We start from the raw sequence: 17,861 nt of genomic DNA on the forward strand, positions 1-17,861 counted from the left end.
TGCATATTAAATGATTTCATGTATGTATGTCTTTTGAATAATAGTTCACTAAAATAAACTATAAACAGTAATATCATTCACAACACGATAAAGGAACTGAATTGTTACCATAGTTCATCTCCTTATTTGGTGAATATTAAATGGTTCCATTTATGCATGTCTCTTGAAGAAAATCTATAAACAGTAATAACAATCACAACAAGATTATGGAACTGAAGTGTTACCAAATATGGATAACACACAATAAAAGCGTGTGTCACTACGCGCTGAATCATTTTTAATCACCTTTATCACCAATAATTAAGATTCTTCTCTCAATCCTTCATATCAATTCATATTACGCCGTTACTTTCTATGAAAATCATTCACAAACGTTTATCTAATCTCTACTACTGCGTAATATCTACTGGCCATATGACATATCACGATCTCCAGCCTTTTAAAAGAGAATCTGATAGCGCGTATCTCCAGTGTGGCAGATAGCAGCGGCAAGCAAGCAAGTTGAAACCAGGTGAGTGGCGGTAACTTGAAGAAAGAGTACGGCATAAGTTTACACGAGAACGTAACGAGTCAACATTCAACACGGAATATGATGCTTTGGAACTACACACTTGCTGCAGAATCAGCCTTCTCTTATTCAATTGTGTGCTGAAAATTAACATTCCCAAAGTATCGGATGTCCATACGGGCCATTCCATATGAAATCGATCAGTAAAAAAACCTCGCATTTTTTTATACTCTAATTTTTTCCCTACTTATACAAGGTGCTGAGGGGATTGCATTTTCAAAAATATACTATCGAAAGTCAAACGGTTTTCCTATTATTGAGTGACAAATTTATAAAAACAAGCCTCTTTCAGCACTCAGAACTCTGGAACCATTTACTGCAGAACATTGAACGAGAGCTCATTTTGAAGCTGACATTTGGTAGGTTATGATAAGAGGTAATCCTTATTTTTATTGTACACAGAGAGACAGATAATCTGATTTTACTTACTTTTAGGCTTTTTGGCTATTTGTAAAAATTTTAAAAAATATTGAGAAAAAACATTGCATTATTAAGGGGATTTGGCATTGTTTGCTTAGTGGTTCGGCAATAAGTTTCGAGGGTATTAAATAGATTATTTTCACACGCCTAGACTTGAACGGCGCAGTATCGCACGCACTGGCCGACAGCTGAAGATAAGCGAGCGTTGGGCGTCATTTTACTCCTGTGTTTATGAAAACCTGTGATAAAGCTAGCACAGCCATGACTGCTAGACAACACATCACGTGTTTGTCTCCTGGCCTTGCTTGTCCCAGGCTAGCTCCTGTCTCACAGTCAGCTGGTTAGTTCACGCGCGTATTATTTATTTTCTTTATTTGATATTTTCAATAGTTTCTTATCAATATACCATCAGTAAAAAAATATGTGTTTATTTGTACTTTCAATGCGGAATCTAACTATGTATTTTTTAAATAGTTTTTCCTGGCCAAAGGCGTCTTAATGAAGAAAAATCTAAATTTCTCCATTTCCATAAAAAGTAATAAAATCTGTTTATATGTCAATATAAATTTTAATTTCTCAGCATCAAAATAAACCATGAGTTTGATCATTGGGTGAAAGGATTTCGGAGCTACAACAGTTTGAAGTTGCTAATTTTATGAAAATACGATAAATTTAAATATTTTTAATTTAAACATTATGAAGTTCTGATACCTCAAACTTTGCACAAAGCATTGTATCACAGTGCAAAAAAAGTTTCATTGTATTTAGAAATTGTAAGGTCAATTTTCTCTATATTTCGATCGATTTGAGATGGAATAGCTCACACATATTGCATGCTAGGGCAAATTAGACACTCTGGAGGATAAGCTACTCCTCCCACCGGGTGACACATATCTCATGTCTGAAACTTACTGGCTCAAAATAATACATATGATAGTCTATTTTGAGATTGGATACAGTTGGTCGGAAATGCCTATCTCAGGCGACAGGAGATGCTACACGAGAAATACGTTTGAGAGACGTTTTTGTAAGCTGATTTGGTTTTCATAACAAACAAATGCCTACCGCGTGGATGTTTGGTGGTGCTTGCATAAAAATAAACATAGAAAAATTTTCAACTGAATGTATGCTTTCGAGAGACTACTGAAATTTATGAGCGCGCGTTATAAAATTTGTCAAAACACGGAAATTTTACTGGAAGCAAGTAAAGAGATAGGTTTGGAAGTCAATCCCGAAAAGACAAAGTATATGATTATGTCTCGTGACAAGAATATTTTATGAAATGGAAATATAAAAATTGGAAATTTATCCTTTGAAGGGGTGGAGAAGTTTAAATGTCTTAGAGCAACAGTAACAAATATAAATTACACTCGGGAGGAAATTAAACACAGAATAAATATGGGAAATGCCTGTTATTATTCGGTTGAGAAGCTTTTATCATCCAGTCTGCTGTCAAAAAATCTGAAAGTTATAATTTATAAAACAGTTATATTACCGGTTGTTCTTTATGGTTGTGAAACTTGGACTCTCACTTTGAGAGAGGAACATAGGTTAAGGGTGTTTGAGAATAAGGTGCTTAGGAAAATATTTGGGGCTAAGAGGGATGAAGTTACAGGAGAATGGAGAAAGTTACACAACGCAGAGCTGCACGCATTGTATTCTTCACCTGAATATAATTAGGAACATTAAATCTAGACGTTTGAGATGGGCAGGGCATGTAGCACGTATGGGCGAATCCAGAAATGCATATAGTGTGTTAGTTGGGAGGCCGGAGGGAAAAAGACCGTTAGGGAGGCCGAGACGTAGATGGGAGGATAATATTAAAATGGATTTGAGGGAGGTGGGATATGATGATAGAGACTGGATTAATCTTGCTCAGGATAGGGACCAATGGCGGGCTTATGTGAGGGCGGCAATGAACCTCCGGGTTCCTTAAAAGCCAGTAAGTACTAAGTGATATTGTATCATATTTCAGATATGCTCCTCTTACGTATTGTGACATAGAACGAACATTTTAGAGCAGAAGTATTGTTTTTCTGAACATAAGAGTTTTTCTTTGAATGAAGCTGAAATGTACATTATTATTTATTGTAACAAGGCTAGAGATACAAATTACATATTGTGTCCGTAATTTTTTTATGTATGGATCAATTATTTTACGTTGAACATTACTAAAGTTGTATTCGCCCATAATTGTCTTTATACATTAATTTGTTAATTGTATTTCTTATCCTAAGGCCATGAATCATTGGTACAAAGACAAGTTTGTTTAGTACCTGACTATACGCAATTGTTGTGCCGGTGTGTTGACGTTATGAGCTTATTACTGTTCATTCGGTACAGATATGCGTAGTCCAAACTCACAACAGTTTCGCTACATCCTATATATGTTCCTTACAACGGGTTAGAGAGAAAAATAATAGAGATATGACATCTCTTGCCACAGTAAAGATACAATCAGGATGCACAACATATCGCAAATCTCATTTTCGCCAAAAAAATGACGTACCACCTCTTCCCTTAGAACCACAGAACTATCAGCTACTCCAATATCCAGATCTCCAAATATATAGTATCTTCTAGGGTCCCTATCATTTCAGCACTTGAACTTCTCATCTTGTTTTTAACTAACCTTTATAGCTTTTAAGTCAGGAAGGAATGTACTCTGTGTATTAGAAACTTGCAATCTAATGTCCATTTTGTGCACGTATTTATTTCTGCTAAATTTAATCATACTATGACTATTTATGTCTACTTTTCAGTTAGTGTTACGTTAAGCAAACAAGAAATGGAACGTTGGTCAGGACGCGTTGCCGTGGTGACGGGGGCCAGTGCCGGTATAGGAGCAGCCATCGCCCAGGAACTGGTCAAGAAAGGACTCAAAGTCGTCGGACTGGCACGTAGGGAGGAGAGAGTGCAGGTAAGAATTTATTATGTAAATAAATTTAAAGTATATGTTTTATTTAACGACGCTCGCAACTGCAGAGGTTATATCACGTCGCTTATGTAAATATTTAAATAATTAAAAAACAAAGTAAATTCTAATGTGACTTTTTATTTTCCCTTTTGGAACTGAAATCAAAACACATGTAATGTAACTACGTGTTAGGCCTACATCAACGAACATAAAGTGAACAATGTCTTGTATAATTGGTGCACTTCATCCAAGCAGGCGGATTACACCAGCGATTGGCTTGTTAGTGGGAATACAGTCTATCCGAATACAATATACAGGGTGTATAAAAAAGGACCGACAAATTAATTGTGGTAACAGCCATAGAAAACAGCAGTGAAAACCCCACACTCCCATTTTAAACATTTTCCAATATATCTTTCTGTGACTTTCTTAAAACCCAGTTCCAGTAACGAAAGTTAAACAATCTCTGAGAGCCCCAAAGAAGAGAAAGGGTATCTATTATTTGTAAAAAGATATTCCTAATGATTTGTTTCTTTACACTTAAATGACAACATAATTTTACCGATTAAAAAGTACAGTTCCATGCCAGGTTGTAAACAAATGTACAATACATATGATGTACACCAACACACTCTCCAATCACAAATCATGTTTATTTGATATATTAAAATATGTATTTGAGCTAGAAGATTGAAATCTTTTGCTTCTGTGTTGTTTTTAATTAAAGAATATTTAAGAAAAATTTGTTGGTGCATTTTGACACACCCCGTATAATTCACATGTACATGGACGCACCATTTGTATGCCACTAATGGAGACGATGTCTGAAGAGTTGGATTTCAGTAATAAATTGATATAACTCCTGGTTGAATATTAGAGAGGGACCTTTGGGCTTAACTCTACCAGGTTACATAAAATTATTATTATTATTATTATTATTATTATTATTATTATTATTATTGTAAATGTGTCCTTTTGGCTCATTTGTATTGGATCTCCTCACTACAGCCGTCATCAGCAGAGATTTAGTGCCGGAAATATACAGAACGGAAGTAACATAATTGTGCAAATTTTTAGCAGCTTATATTTTGGATAAAGTACAACAGTAGTACATTATGCAACGAGTCTATAATGAAGGTAATTAAGAAGTGAGTATGGATATTTATGAAACGAGCGCAAGCGAGTTTCATAATTTTCATACGAGCTTCATAATTACCATTATAGGCAAGTTTCATACGACTTTTTATGTTCGACCATATTTCTAACTTGATGTTATTAATTTTTCAGCAATGTCCCGTATGTTGTGAGATGTGCGCAGACGCGAAAGTATTGATTTTTTCCGAGGAACAGATGACCACATTGACCTTGCTAGGCCATAAGAACCTACAGAGATAACATTGAAATTAAATTACACATTGAAAGACGAGATGACAAATTGAATTTATTTGAATATTATTTTCAATTAACGCTAATTATTATAGTGACAGAACATAACCTTCTGCGACAGTATTGAATTTCCAGCCTCCGTGACTTTTCGCTAATTCCCTTTCGATTGCATATCCGAGAATAATCGATACTTGCGGTTTTATAACGGTAGAAAGCTGACCTGTCATTGGCTGAACAGTTGTAACCTGAGTCGTCATTGGCTGAAAGACCTGACCTTTAATGAGTAGGTGTACTTTAATGACATGCATTAAAGGTCTGCTACCAGGTGTATCATAACTACGTTTCGGCATGGTCGAGCATAAAAATTCTAATACCATATTAGTCACAAATGAATACTTTCCCCTAAATTCTAACACCGTTTTAGTGGATAATACCTATCCGTGCGATTCTGATTCTTACCTACGGAATGAGTTATTCCTTTGCAGTTTTAAAATAAAGTGGACATTTTTTCCTTGAAAAAAAAAAAAAAGATGAACATGTATCGTTATTTCATGCCATTAGGAAGTCTGGGAACTGTACTGCAGTGACTAAGGGACGAAATGCTGCTATTTAGAACTGAGTTCGTGTGTATTCGTAGGTGACCCCGCTATGCGCTGTTGCCAAACTACTGTACGTCGAATTACAATCAAATTTTTTAACTAACCACGCACTTAATTACAAAATACACAATAAGTCTTTCATTTAATGTATTCTTCTTCCCCCTTTAATCTACATGAGGGGTCTAGTATCAAAACCTACCACATCCACTTTGCTATATTTTGAGAAAAATGAGAAAAACGTGCAGTTACTTCGTTGGATGTGGTAGGTTTTGAAAATAACTTCAATTTTTACTATGCATTATATATGGGTTGTAGTTCAAATTTGAAAAAGCCAGCCAGTGCATGTGGTAGGTGTTAGAAAGTACTCCAAAATAATAAGGAAACTCAATTTTTAAAAAAGTCGATATGGCAGGGTTTTGATACTAGACCCCTCACATACTGACATATTACAGTTTTGGAGGACACTGTAACATTATGAGTTAATGAAGCAAAGCTATAATGAACATATATCATATAAATTAGATTTTTTTTTTCAGTCAATCACTTATCATGTTATGATGACAGAAATGGATTCTGTTACATCAAGATACAATGTTAATATACGTCACGAATATTTTCTACTTATTTTGAAGTCATCTTCAGGTGATAGTTTTCTAAGAAACAAACATTTGAACTAGGTGAAAATATTATTTAAACACATTTATAAAACACTAGTAAATAGTCTGACCATGCATACTTTACATAAAATGGTTGACTGGCGTACATATTCTTAAAATTAAATTGGCATACAGATAGAAAGCCTTCCAATGAACATAATTATAATACAATATATTGAGAGGCATGCAATGTGCCTGAATTGCAAAATTAAAAACATTTAAAATTATTATGTATAAAACTGAAGACTAGGCTTGTTCTTTATGACGTTCAATGTATTGGAAGACTGTATGAAGTGGATGTAAAAGAAAATCTCGGTCCATTCGCCGTGGTGAGAGGCATTATGTGAAAAATGTACAGTGGAGGTTTTCAGATGATGTGGCCTTCTCATCTTGGCGTTACCATTTTATGCATGGTCAGACTATTTACTAGTGTTTTATAAATGTGTTTAAATAATATTTTCACCTAGTTCAAATGTATGTTTGTCAGAAAACTATCACCTGAAGATGACTTGAAAATAAGTCGAAAATATTCGTGACGTATATTAACATTGTATCTTGATGCAACAGAATCCATTTCTGCCATCATAACATGATAAGTGATTGATTGAAAAATAAAAACTAATTTATATGATATTATTTCACAAACTTATCTGAACTCAACATGACTTTTAAATTTATAATGAACATGTCTGCAGAAAAAATCCTCCAGCAGCTTTCTCCACCTCGATATGTTACAAGACATATCGATCAATTATTCGTTCGCAGAATGCATTTGTAATTTCTGTGATACATTCGCAGGAATTAGCGAATTCTTTTAAGTCAGCCCCCGGGAAGCTGTACCCACTTAAGTGTGACGTCACCAAAGAGGAAGAAGTTAAGGAAGCATTCAAGTGGGTGAAGGATAACCTTGGAGGAACCGATATTCTAGTCAACAATGCAGGAGTTGCCTCTATGAACACGTTGACAGGTATTCATATATTATGAAATAACTTGGAAAGTACAAGTTAATAAATTATGTCGGAATTGAATGAAAGGCTCAGCATAATAGAAAGTATTAAATCACATAGGTAGTTTAAAAGCGATTTCATAACAGTACTAGTGCTGTTATAGAACATAACATTATCAATGAATTATACATATATATTTCCCCATAACTCTACAATATTTATGTCCACTAAATGTCAGAATAATCGCTTTCAATCACCTTAACTGCTATCATATATCGAACAAACTGCCGTGCTAGAACTCCCTGTACGATGTAAACAGCTGAATATGCTAGAAGTGACTAGTGACTTAGACCGTTGTTCCAATCAAGAAATTGAAGGGTTCAGAGGCATAGTGGGCCAAGCGCCACTTATGAAAAACGAAGAAAACAAGAATTAAAGTTAAGTGAGTACCATAATTTAATGAAGATTGATATATCATTCAATTTTAAAGTGCATACTTCATATTACTTGCTATATGTTTCATTGAATTATGGTACTCAATTTTAACCCTCGTTTCCTACGTTTTTAATATAAGTATGGCGCTTGGTCCACTATGGTTCTGAACCCTTAAATTGATGGTTATAAATCATGTAGAAACGTCTCTGGTACAGGTATTGAAAAACAATTTTTGTGACAGCTGTATAAGTCTATCTAGATTCTAGAGGATTATTCCATTAAAAACTCGATTTTTTTAAATTGTTACATGGACCGTTATTCGGCCAAACTCTTCAATTGAAGACTTACGAGGGGGATCCAGGAAATAACGACCGTTCGCGCATACCCGCCGCGCAGCTGACTCCCCTTCCTTGTTTGAAGGTCAACTGGCTTCCTTAACTTGTGTTCTCATAATGTTGTGAGTACTGGTTGCAACAAGTCGCCATTGTGCATTTTGTGTTACTTCAAAATGAACGACGTGATTGATAATCCCGCCGACTGTGAGGTGAGGAGTGTGATTCGATTTTTGAATGCCCGACATTTGAAACCTGCAGAAATTTACCGGCAATTGAAAGAAGTGTATGGTGATACTGTAATGAATGAAAGAAATGTGAGAAAATGGTGCGAAATGTTCAACAATGGGCGAACAAATTTCCACGATGAAACTCGACCCGGACGCCCATCACTCATCACAGAAGACCTGAAGACTAAAGTGAACGACAGAATCTTGCAAGACAGGCGCACATCACTCGACGAATTGCATATTGCCTTTCCTGACATTTCTCGTTCTTTGCTTGCTGAAATTGTGTCGCAACATCTTGGCTACCACAAAATCTGTGCCCGCCCGCACACTGCTGCTTCAACTCGAGAATTGCTGGATCAATTCGGTTGGGAAATCTTTGATCATCCGCCCTATAGTCCAGACCTTGCTCCTAGCGATTTTCACCTTTTCACTAAGCTGAAAGACTTTCTGGGTGGTACGCGTTTTGGAAGTGATGAAGAGTTGAAGAAGACAGTGAACACCTGGCTTAATGAACTGGCGGCAGAGGAGTATAACACGGGAATTCTAAAGCTAGTGAACAGATACGACAAATGTTTAAATGTAGGTGGTGATTATGTAGAGAAGTAAAGGAAGCTTCAGTTATGTAACAGACTTTGTTTTTTTCAAATAAATATTTGTTTTTTTTAATTATTACAACAAAACGGTCGTTATTTCCTGGATCCCCCTCGTATCTTTGCAATAGTGTTAAGTGGAATTTTTCGAATTTAATTTTACTCATTCTAATGGAGGCACAGTCATATGAACATATCATACTGAATGCCCTCATTCGTGAGCCGAAAGATGGAGTAGGAGGTATCTCAACATCCATTACCCAGAGGTTTTCCATAAATATCTCAAAACGTGCTTTTAGTATTTGATCCCTTTGGAAAAACAGGTCCTGTATTAACGTTAAATAAACCTAACAGTGATATGCTTGTGTCAGTTTTAATTTAGTATTACGATTTCGTATCCTAGCAATGCACCACGATTGCATACTAGGAATTACAGGGGTAATGATGATAGAGTACCACGAAATGTATTGTTAATATGATCATGTTCAACAGACGGTCCTGTGGAGAACTGGAGGAAGATATACGACCTCAATGTCCTGGCCCTCAGCATGTGCACCAAAGAGGCTCTGCAGTCCATGAAGGAGAAAGGCGTGGACGACGGTCACATCGTACACATCAACAGGTTAGTGACGTGTCTGCACTTATGTGCTGTTATTTAAATGCTTATAATATCTAAATTAACGAGGCCATTTTCTGCAGTGTTGGAGGTCACACAGTAGCAGACCAGGCCTTCATGTATTGCTCGTCCAAACACGCCGTCACAGCCCTCACAGAAGGTCTTCGTCGTGAGCTGGTGAACCAGAAGTCCAAGATCCGGGTCACTGTAAGTACTCTACTTTAATGGACGCTGATAGAACTCAAAGCTAGTCTTAGATCTTGATTATAAACAAAAGTGAAAACGGTAACTATAGAAAAGAGTGTCTTGTTTGATAAATACAGGGACATCATTTTATTTTTACTAACATTTCTAATATTAACCTGGCTATACCTTTGGATCAACGATTAAGAACCGGAAACACCGTTTGCTACCCCTTCCACGACTGGAGTTCGATGATACTGGCGTAAAAAAACAAATCACTTTACTAGGTATAGGAGGGAAGAAAAGTAGTTCATCCATTTACGTAAACTAGGAAATATCGCGATTTTGAGTTTGATCATTTTCATTAGGTTTTTGTGTAATCAAAATACAGTACTGTATTAACAATGAGTGTTTTTACTCACGAACTGAGCTGTCCATTTGGACGTATTCATTATACAGTGTGTATTATACTGTCTACAGCACATTAGCGTACACTATAGAGAATCAAGTTAAATTGAAAAATAATCATAATATGGATATTTAAACACATTTTTGAAAATGGTGGCCTTCATTTCGATACAGGCTCAGTTCTGATGTCCATATTATCGCACTATAGACTATTGTACCTAATTCCAATTACCAGGTTCCTACTTTGTATCAGTAACTCATGTTGAAATAATTCTGCACCTACTCTATAAAAGAGAACTTACATACTGTAAATTCAATCTTCACTTCTGCCCGATCCGAAAAGATAAAATTACTCAGACATGCTATCTAGTGTCCGTCCAAGTGGTTACGTCGCAGCGTCGTAGAAAGGGAGGAAATCACGTGACAGTTAATTACTTAACGAGGTCCTTTTATTTAAGTTATTTTAAACAATTGTATGGGTATAATATTACGTAAACGTCCAATTCCTAACAGAAATTAATGTTCTCAGAAAAGAGCTAAGACAGCCCAGCCACTAGCATTTACAGAGAGGCGAATAGAAGCAGGTGGAGGAAACCGGAATGCGACGTAGGCAAATGGACGACAGTACCTGTGCGAAAATGATGCAATATTGAAAGCTCTTTCGTCATTGGAAAACGCAAAGATATTTTTGGAACGTACAGTGACGGTAAGGATACTATGACTGTATATGCGGGTCGACCTGGTTGGCAAGTTGGTATAGCGCTGGCCTTCTATGCCCAAGGTTGCGGGTTCGATCCCGGGCCAGGTCGATGGCATTTAAGTGTGCTTAAATGCGACAGGCTAATGTCAGTAGATTTACTGGCATGTAAAAGAACTCCTGCGGGACAAAATTCCGGCACATTCGGCGACGCTGATATAGCCTCTGCAGTTGCGAGCGTCGTTAAATAAAACATAACATACACACTAACATGTATATGCGGTCTTGGATCTGTGTGGAGGGCGGTTGAACTTCATTAGTAGAAGGGGTGGGAGTGATGTTATGTTATGTTTTATTTAACGACGCTCGCAACTGCAGAGGTTATATCAGCGTCGCCGGATGTGCCGGAATTTTGTTCCGCAGGAGTTCTTTTACATGCCAGTAAATCTACTGACATTAGCCTGTCGCATTTAAGCACACTTAAATGCCATCGACCTGGCCCGGGATCGAACCCGCAACCTTGGGCATAGAAGGCCAGCGCTATACCAACTCGCCAACCAGGGGGTGGGAGTGAAGTACATTAAAAAACTCAGGTACAATAAAAATAGAAGTAAAAATAAAATGATGTCCCTGTATATATCTCCTGGCTTAGTTTCTTCATGAATGATGACTTATTGGTATCACTTGTGAGGTTCAAACCTGTCCGGGCAGTTGAGTAAAGAATAACAATTCTAGATTGTGAAATGTTAACACATTATAACACATGAAACCTCAATTATGATGAATTCGAGTACCGATGGGTGAGAAGGTAGATCTGCCGATATTTTAAAGGGACATCCGTCAAGGAAATTCATGCAGGAATCATTTTGCTTCGTACCTTAGCATAAAACATTATGCTGGGTGGACTGAGTGACAAAGAATGGAGATGAAATACGAACACCTTGTTAGTGGACGTCTTTGTGTGACAGTTCAGGAAATATCGATGTCGTTCTTAACATTATTGACGAATGGGACTCAAATATATAGCCTTTCTCAGACTTTGAAAATTTCCAGCGAACATGGCTTTCACTTCATATTAAACGATTAGGGTATGAGAAAATTACCTGCTATACAGGGTGATTAAGTGACTTTGTTACAAACTTTTAGGGATGATAGAGGAGACAATTATGAACAACTTTCATATAGGAACCTATGTCTGGAAACATTTCATTTGGTAGTTACAAGCCTAGATATGTTAGTCCTGAGAAGAAGTGTATACAGGATGATTCAGTGACTATGTTGCAAACTTTTAGGGATGATAGAGGAGACAATTATGAACAACTTTTATATAGGAACCTATGTCTGGAAACATTTCATTTGGTAGTTACAAGCCTAGATATGTTAGTCCTGAGAAGAAGTGTATACAGGGTGATTCAGTGACTATGTTACAAACTCTTAGGGATGATAGAGGAGACAATTACGAACAACTTCCATATAGGAACCTATGTCTGGAAACATTTCATTTGGTAGTTACAAGCCTAGATATGTTAGTCCTGAGAAGAAGTGTATACAGGATGATTCAGTGACTATGTTGCAAACTTTTAGGGATGATAGAGGAGACAATTATGAACAACTTTTATATAGGAACCTATGTCTGGAAACATTTCATTTGGTAGTTACAAGCCTAGATATGTTAGTCCTGAGAAGAAGTGTATACAGGGTGATTCAGTGACTATGTTACAAACTTTTAGAGATGATAGAGGAGACAATTATGAACAACTTTATATAGGAACCTATGTCCGGAAACATTCCATTTGGTAGTTACAATCCTAGATATATGTTAGTCCTGAGAAGAAGTGTATACAGAGTGATTCAGTGACCATGTTACAAACTTTTAGGGATGATAGAGGAGACAATTATGAACAACTTCCATATAGGAACCTATGTCTGGAAACATTTCATTTGGTAGTTACAAGCCTAGATATGTTAGTCCTGAGAAGAAGTGTATACAGGGTGATTCAGTGACTATGTTACAAACTTTTAGGGATGATAGAGAAGACAATTATGAACAACTTTTATATAGGAACCTATGTCTGGAAACATTTCATTTGGTAGTTACAAGCCCAGGTATGTTAGTCCTGAGAAGAAGTGTATATACGGTGATTCAGTGATTATGTTACAAACTCTTACGGATGATAGAGGAGATAATTATGCACAAATTTTATATAGGAACCTATGTCTAGAAACATTTCATTTGGTGGTTACAAACCTAGATATGTTAGTCCTAAGAAGAAGTGTATACAGGGTGATTCAGTGACTATGTTACAAACTTTTAGGGATGATAGAGGAGACAATTACGAACAACTTCCATATAGGAGCCTATGTCTGGAAACATTTCATTTGGTAGTTACAAGCCTAGATATGTTAGTCATGAGAAGAAGTGTATACAGGGTGATTCAGTGACTATGTTACAAACTTTTAGGGATGATAGAGAAGACAATTATGAACAACTTTTATATAGGAACCTATGTCTGGAAACATTTCATTTGGTAGTTACAAGCCCAGGTATGTTAGTCCTGAGAAGAAGTGTATACAGGGTGATTCAGTGATTATGTTACAAACTCTTAGGGATGATAGAGGAGATAATTATGAACAAATTTTATATAGGAACCTATGTCTAGAAACATTTCATTTGGTGGTTACAAACCTAGATATGTTAGTCCTAAGAAGAAGTGTATACAGGGTGATTCAGTGACTATGCTACAAACTCTTAGGGATGATAGAGGATATAATTATGAACAACTTTTATATAGGAACCTATGTCTGGAAACATTTCATTTGGTAGTTACAATCCTAGATATATCTTAGTCCTGAGAAGAAGTGTATACAGGGTGATTCAGTGACTATGTTACAAACTCTTAGGGATGATAGAGGAGACAATTAGGAACAACGTTATATAGGAATTTATGTACGGAAACGTTCCGTTTGGTAGATATAAGCCTAGATATGTTAGTGTAACCATCTAGAATCGAACTCAAAACTCTCTTCTGAAATTTGGTTGCAGACGACCTCTCTTCCTGAAAACGTTCGTGATTAATCATAAACATGGTACAAGCTAGTCGGCATCGTAAATGATATTTTGACTGAGTAAACCTTGCAACTTTCCTTGCAACTTGCTGACAGCATTTCATTTATGAAAGAGCAAGAGAAAATGGAAGGAAGTTGCAAGATTTAGTAACTCAAAATATAATTTACGATGTCAACTAGCTTATACCAAGCTTATGAGAAATCACCAACGTTTACTGGAACAGGTCGTCTACAGTGAAACTTCAAAAGGATGGCCTGAGTTCAATTCGTTCTTGTTACACTGACTAACATATCTAGACTTGTAACAACAAATGTAACGTTTCCGAACATAGATTCCTAAATGAAAATTGTTCATATTAATTACCTCTATCATCCCTAAAAGTTTGTAATGTAGTCACTGAATCAGCCTGTAGTCAGTAAAGATCCCTAAATGCTGAATTCTTCTAACGACTAGGATTGTATTGCAACAGTGGACGATTCATTATTACGAGTCAGAATAAAAAATGTCATAAATACATACACACAAGTTTTCTCTTCTCTTCGCAAATTTCTTTTTGTAATTTTCAAAATTTTCCTAACTTCTTTCTCTCATTTTCTTCTTGTAACCAATACTTTATTTACTTTTACTCTTTTATGGATTTCTTTCTCTATCTTTTTCATCCTAATGCCCAATTACTTGCCTTTTGTATTTTATTTTTCTTTCTACCCACATATCCTATTTCATCTTCACTTTAGCAACTGCATCCAGGTTCTACGATGGCAGTTTACACAAGCAGACATTCTACAGTGTGTCCCATAAGTCTGCAACCATAGGCACTGGGTCAGTTGAAGGAGCGTATCGTAACGTGCTGTGCTACCATCAATCCAAACACACTTAGTCTATTTCTTCTTGATAGACATATTGTATCAAAGAACTTACAGTATTGCCGATATCACCTCTATGCCGACGACCTACAACTTTACATACATTCCAGACCCAATACGATCAATGAATCGATTGACAAGTTAAATTGTGACCTAGCCACTGTCTCCATTTGGGCGGCCAATTTCGGACTCGCATTAATCCAAGTAAGACTCAAGCCATAATTATTGGACATAAGCGTTTAGTTAACTCCCTTAATAACAGTAATCTTTCAGTTGTTACCCTTAACAACACGCTAATCCCTTATTCATCTGTCGTAAAAAATCTTGGCTTCTTTTTTGATAATAATCTAAGTTGGAATTTTCAAGTTAAAGAAACGATAAAAAAATATGTTCCTCCTTTCACTCTTTGAGTCGCTTGAGAACCTTCTTGCCCCAGCAACTAAAACTTACCCTAGTACAAACCCTAGTAATGCCGCACTTCGATTATTGTGACGTTTTGTTAAGTGATCTAAGTTCTGAACTGTCAGTCAAGTTACAGCGAGCTCAGAATATGTGCATCAGATACGTGTGCAACATCCGACGATATGATCACATATCACCGTCCTTCGCAAGTCTCTCGTGGCTCCGACTTAAAGAACGCAGAACTTTACACTCTTTGTCTTTACTCTTTCGAATTCTGCACACCTCAACACCAAATTACCTTTCGTCTCGTTTCTCTTATCTATACTCTAACCACGACGCAAATACCAGATCACTTATCTGTGGCACGCTAAATATACCTCTTCATAGAACATCTTGTTATTCCTCATCTTTTACAATATCCACCTCGCGTCAATGGAATTCCTTGTCACAAAGTATTAGGGGTTGCAAGACAATGAACACCTTTAAGAACAGCTTAAAAGATAACCTTATTAGCATTTCACTCCAATCATACAGATTTAAAATATTACAGACTACACTGTTGCTTTTTTTCTTTAGACATCATCCTGATTGTGCTGCATTTTCAAAATTGTCTCATAATAATCTCTTTCTATTATCTAATATAATTTGAAATATATTAACATTCTATGTATTTTAGTTTAATTCTGCTACACAGTTTATTTCAGTGTTTAATTAATAGTTCATAGTATTTTGTTGTTTAATTCGTAAATAACTCTTGTATATATGTAACTCTCATCTAAATCAAATTGTTGAATTCTTTGTAAGTTCATGCATATGTATATACACTTTTTGCTGGTTGTGTGGAAGAGAAGGCCTTACGGCCTCAACTCTGCCTGCTAAAATAAATCATTATTATTATTATATTGAACGCAATATGTGAATTTGTGATTTCGTCCATGGCTTCAGATATAGGACACTCTTCATAACGTGCGTCCCTTATTTCAGAGTGTCAGTCCCGGATTAGTGAAAACAGAGATAGGCATAGCTTCAGGAGCCACGCCAGAGATTATGGAAGCTTTTAAGGACGTTCCGGCCTTGGAGCCTAAGGACATCGCAGATGCCGTCATTTACATACTGGGAGTACCGCCGAAAGTACAGGTGAGACTAACCTTGCTGGCTGCCATTCTTAAAACTTCTGATGTACATAAATCGATAGAGATTAACAGTCATCAAATGACTTCCGGAACTCTTTATATCAGTCTAGTACCATTTATTATCAAATAACCGGCATTGCAAATCACTGTGTCACCATGGAAACGCATATAATATTATCTAACCTTTCTTTTCTCTTTTACAGATACACGAGTTGATGATCAAACCTGTGGGAGAGAGCTTCTGAATTGTTTTTCATACACAACTGATGTGTGATCGTTTGTATTATGTAAATATCGGATAAATAAATTAATATACGAAAGGTACTTTTTAAACATGTTTATGGCACTACGAAACGTAAAGATTGTTTAACAGAAGTGCATCTATGTAAGTAAAGTAATGTATTATGTGAATATCGGATAAATAAATCAATATACGAAATGTACTTTTTAAACATGTTTATGGTACAACGAAACGTAAAGATTGTTAAAGAGAGGTACATCTATGTCAGTAAAGTAATGTATTATGTAAACATCGGATACTTACTTACTTACAAATGACTTTTAAGGAACCCGAAGGTTCATTGCCGCCCTCACATAAGCCCGCCATCGGTCCCTATCCTGTGCAAGATTAATCTAGTCCCTATCATCATATCCCACCTCCCTCAAATCCATTTTAATATTATCCTCCCATCTACGTCTCGGCCTCCCCAAAGGTCTTTTTCCCTCCGGTCTTCCGACTTTTAAACATTTTTATGCTCGACCTTGCCGAAATGTAGTAATTATACACCTGGTAGCAGTCCTTTAATGCATGTCATTAAAGTACACCTACTCATTAAAGTACAGGTGTTTTCAGCCAATGACAACTCAGCTTACAGGTGTTCAGCCAATGACAAGTCAGCTTTGTACCGTAATAAAGCCGCAAGTATCGATTATTCTCGGATATGCTATCGAAAGAGAATTAGCGAAAAGTCACGGAGGCTGGAAATCCAATACTGTTATGTTATGTTCTGTTACTATAATAATTAGAGTTAATTGTAAATAATATTCAAATAAATTCAATTTGTCATCTCGTTTTTCAATGTCTAATTTAATTTCAATATTATATCAAAGTTAATATTTAGTTTACTCTGTAGGTTCTTATAGGCTATCGAGGTCAATGTGGACATATGTTCCTCGGAAAAAATCAATACTTTCGCGTCTGCGCACATCTCACAATTTACGAGCTATTGCTCAAGGTCAGTTAGATACTAATAAAATGAATAATTTCAAGTTAGAAATATGGTCGAGCATAAAAAGTCGTATGAAACTCGCCTATAATGGTAATTAAGAAGCTCGTATGAAAATTATTAAACTCGCTTGCGCTCGTTTCATAAACATCCATACTCGCTTCTTAATTACTATCATTATAGGCT

At 36.3% G+C, this 17,861-nt stretch overlaps 1 protein-coding gene across 1 annotated transcript; it reads left to right on the forward strand.

The window, feature by feature from the left end:
• Window positions 1-418: 418 nt before the first annotated feature.
• LOC138700953 (farnesol dehydrogenase-like) lies at window positions 419-16,892 on the forward strand. The gene is made up of 7 exons (XM_069827402.1): window positions 419-511; window positions 3,751-3,908; window positions 7,345-7,513; window positions 9,573-9,702; window positions 9,780-9,903; window positions 16,301-16,453; window positions 16,653-16,892. The coding sequence occupies exons 2-7, from the start codon at window positions 3,777-3,779 to the stop codon at window positions 16,692-16,694; spliced, it is 750 nt and encodes a 249-aa protein (XP_069683503.1). The 5' UTR covers window positions 419-511; window positions 3,751-3,776; the 3' UTR covers window positions 16,695-16,892.
• Window positions 16,893-17,861: the final 969 nt, after the last annotated feature.

This window comes from Periplaneta americana, chromosome 6 (assembly GCF_040183065.1).
Source record: "Periplaneta americana isolate PAMFEO1 chromosome 6, P.americana_PAMFEO1_priV1, whole genome shotgun sequence".
Classification (NCBI taxonomy): domain Eukaryota; kingdom Metazoa; phylum Arthropoda; class Insecta; order Blattodea; family Blattidae; genus Periplaneta; species Periplaneta americana.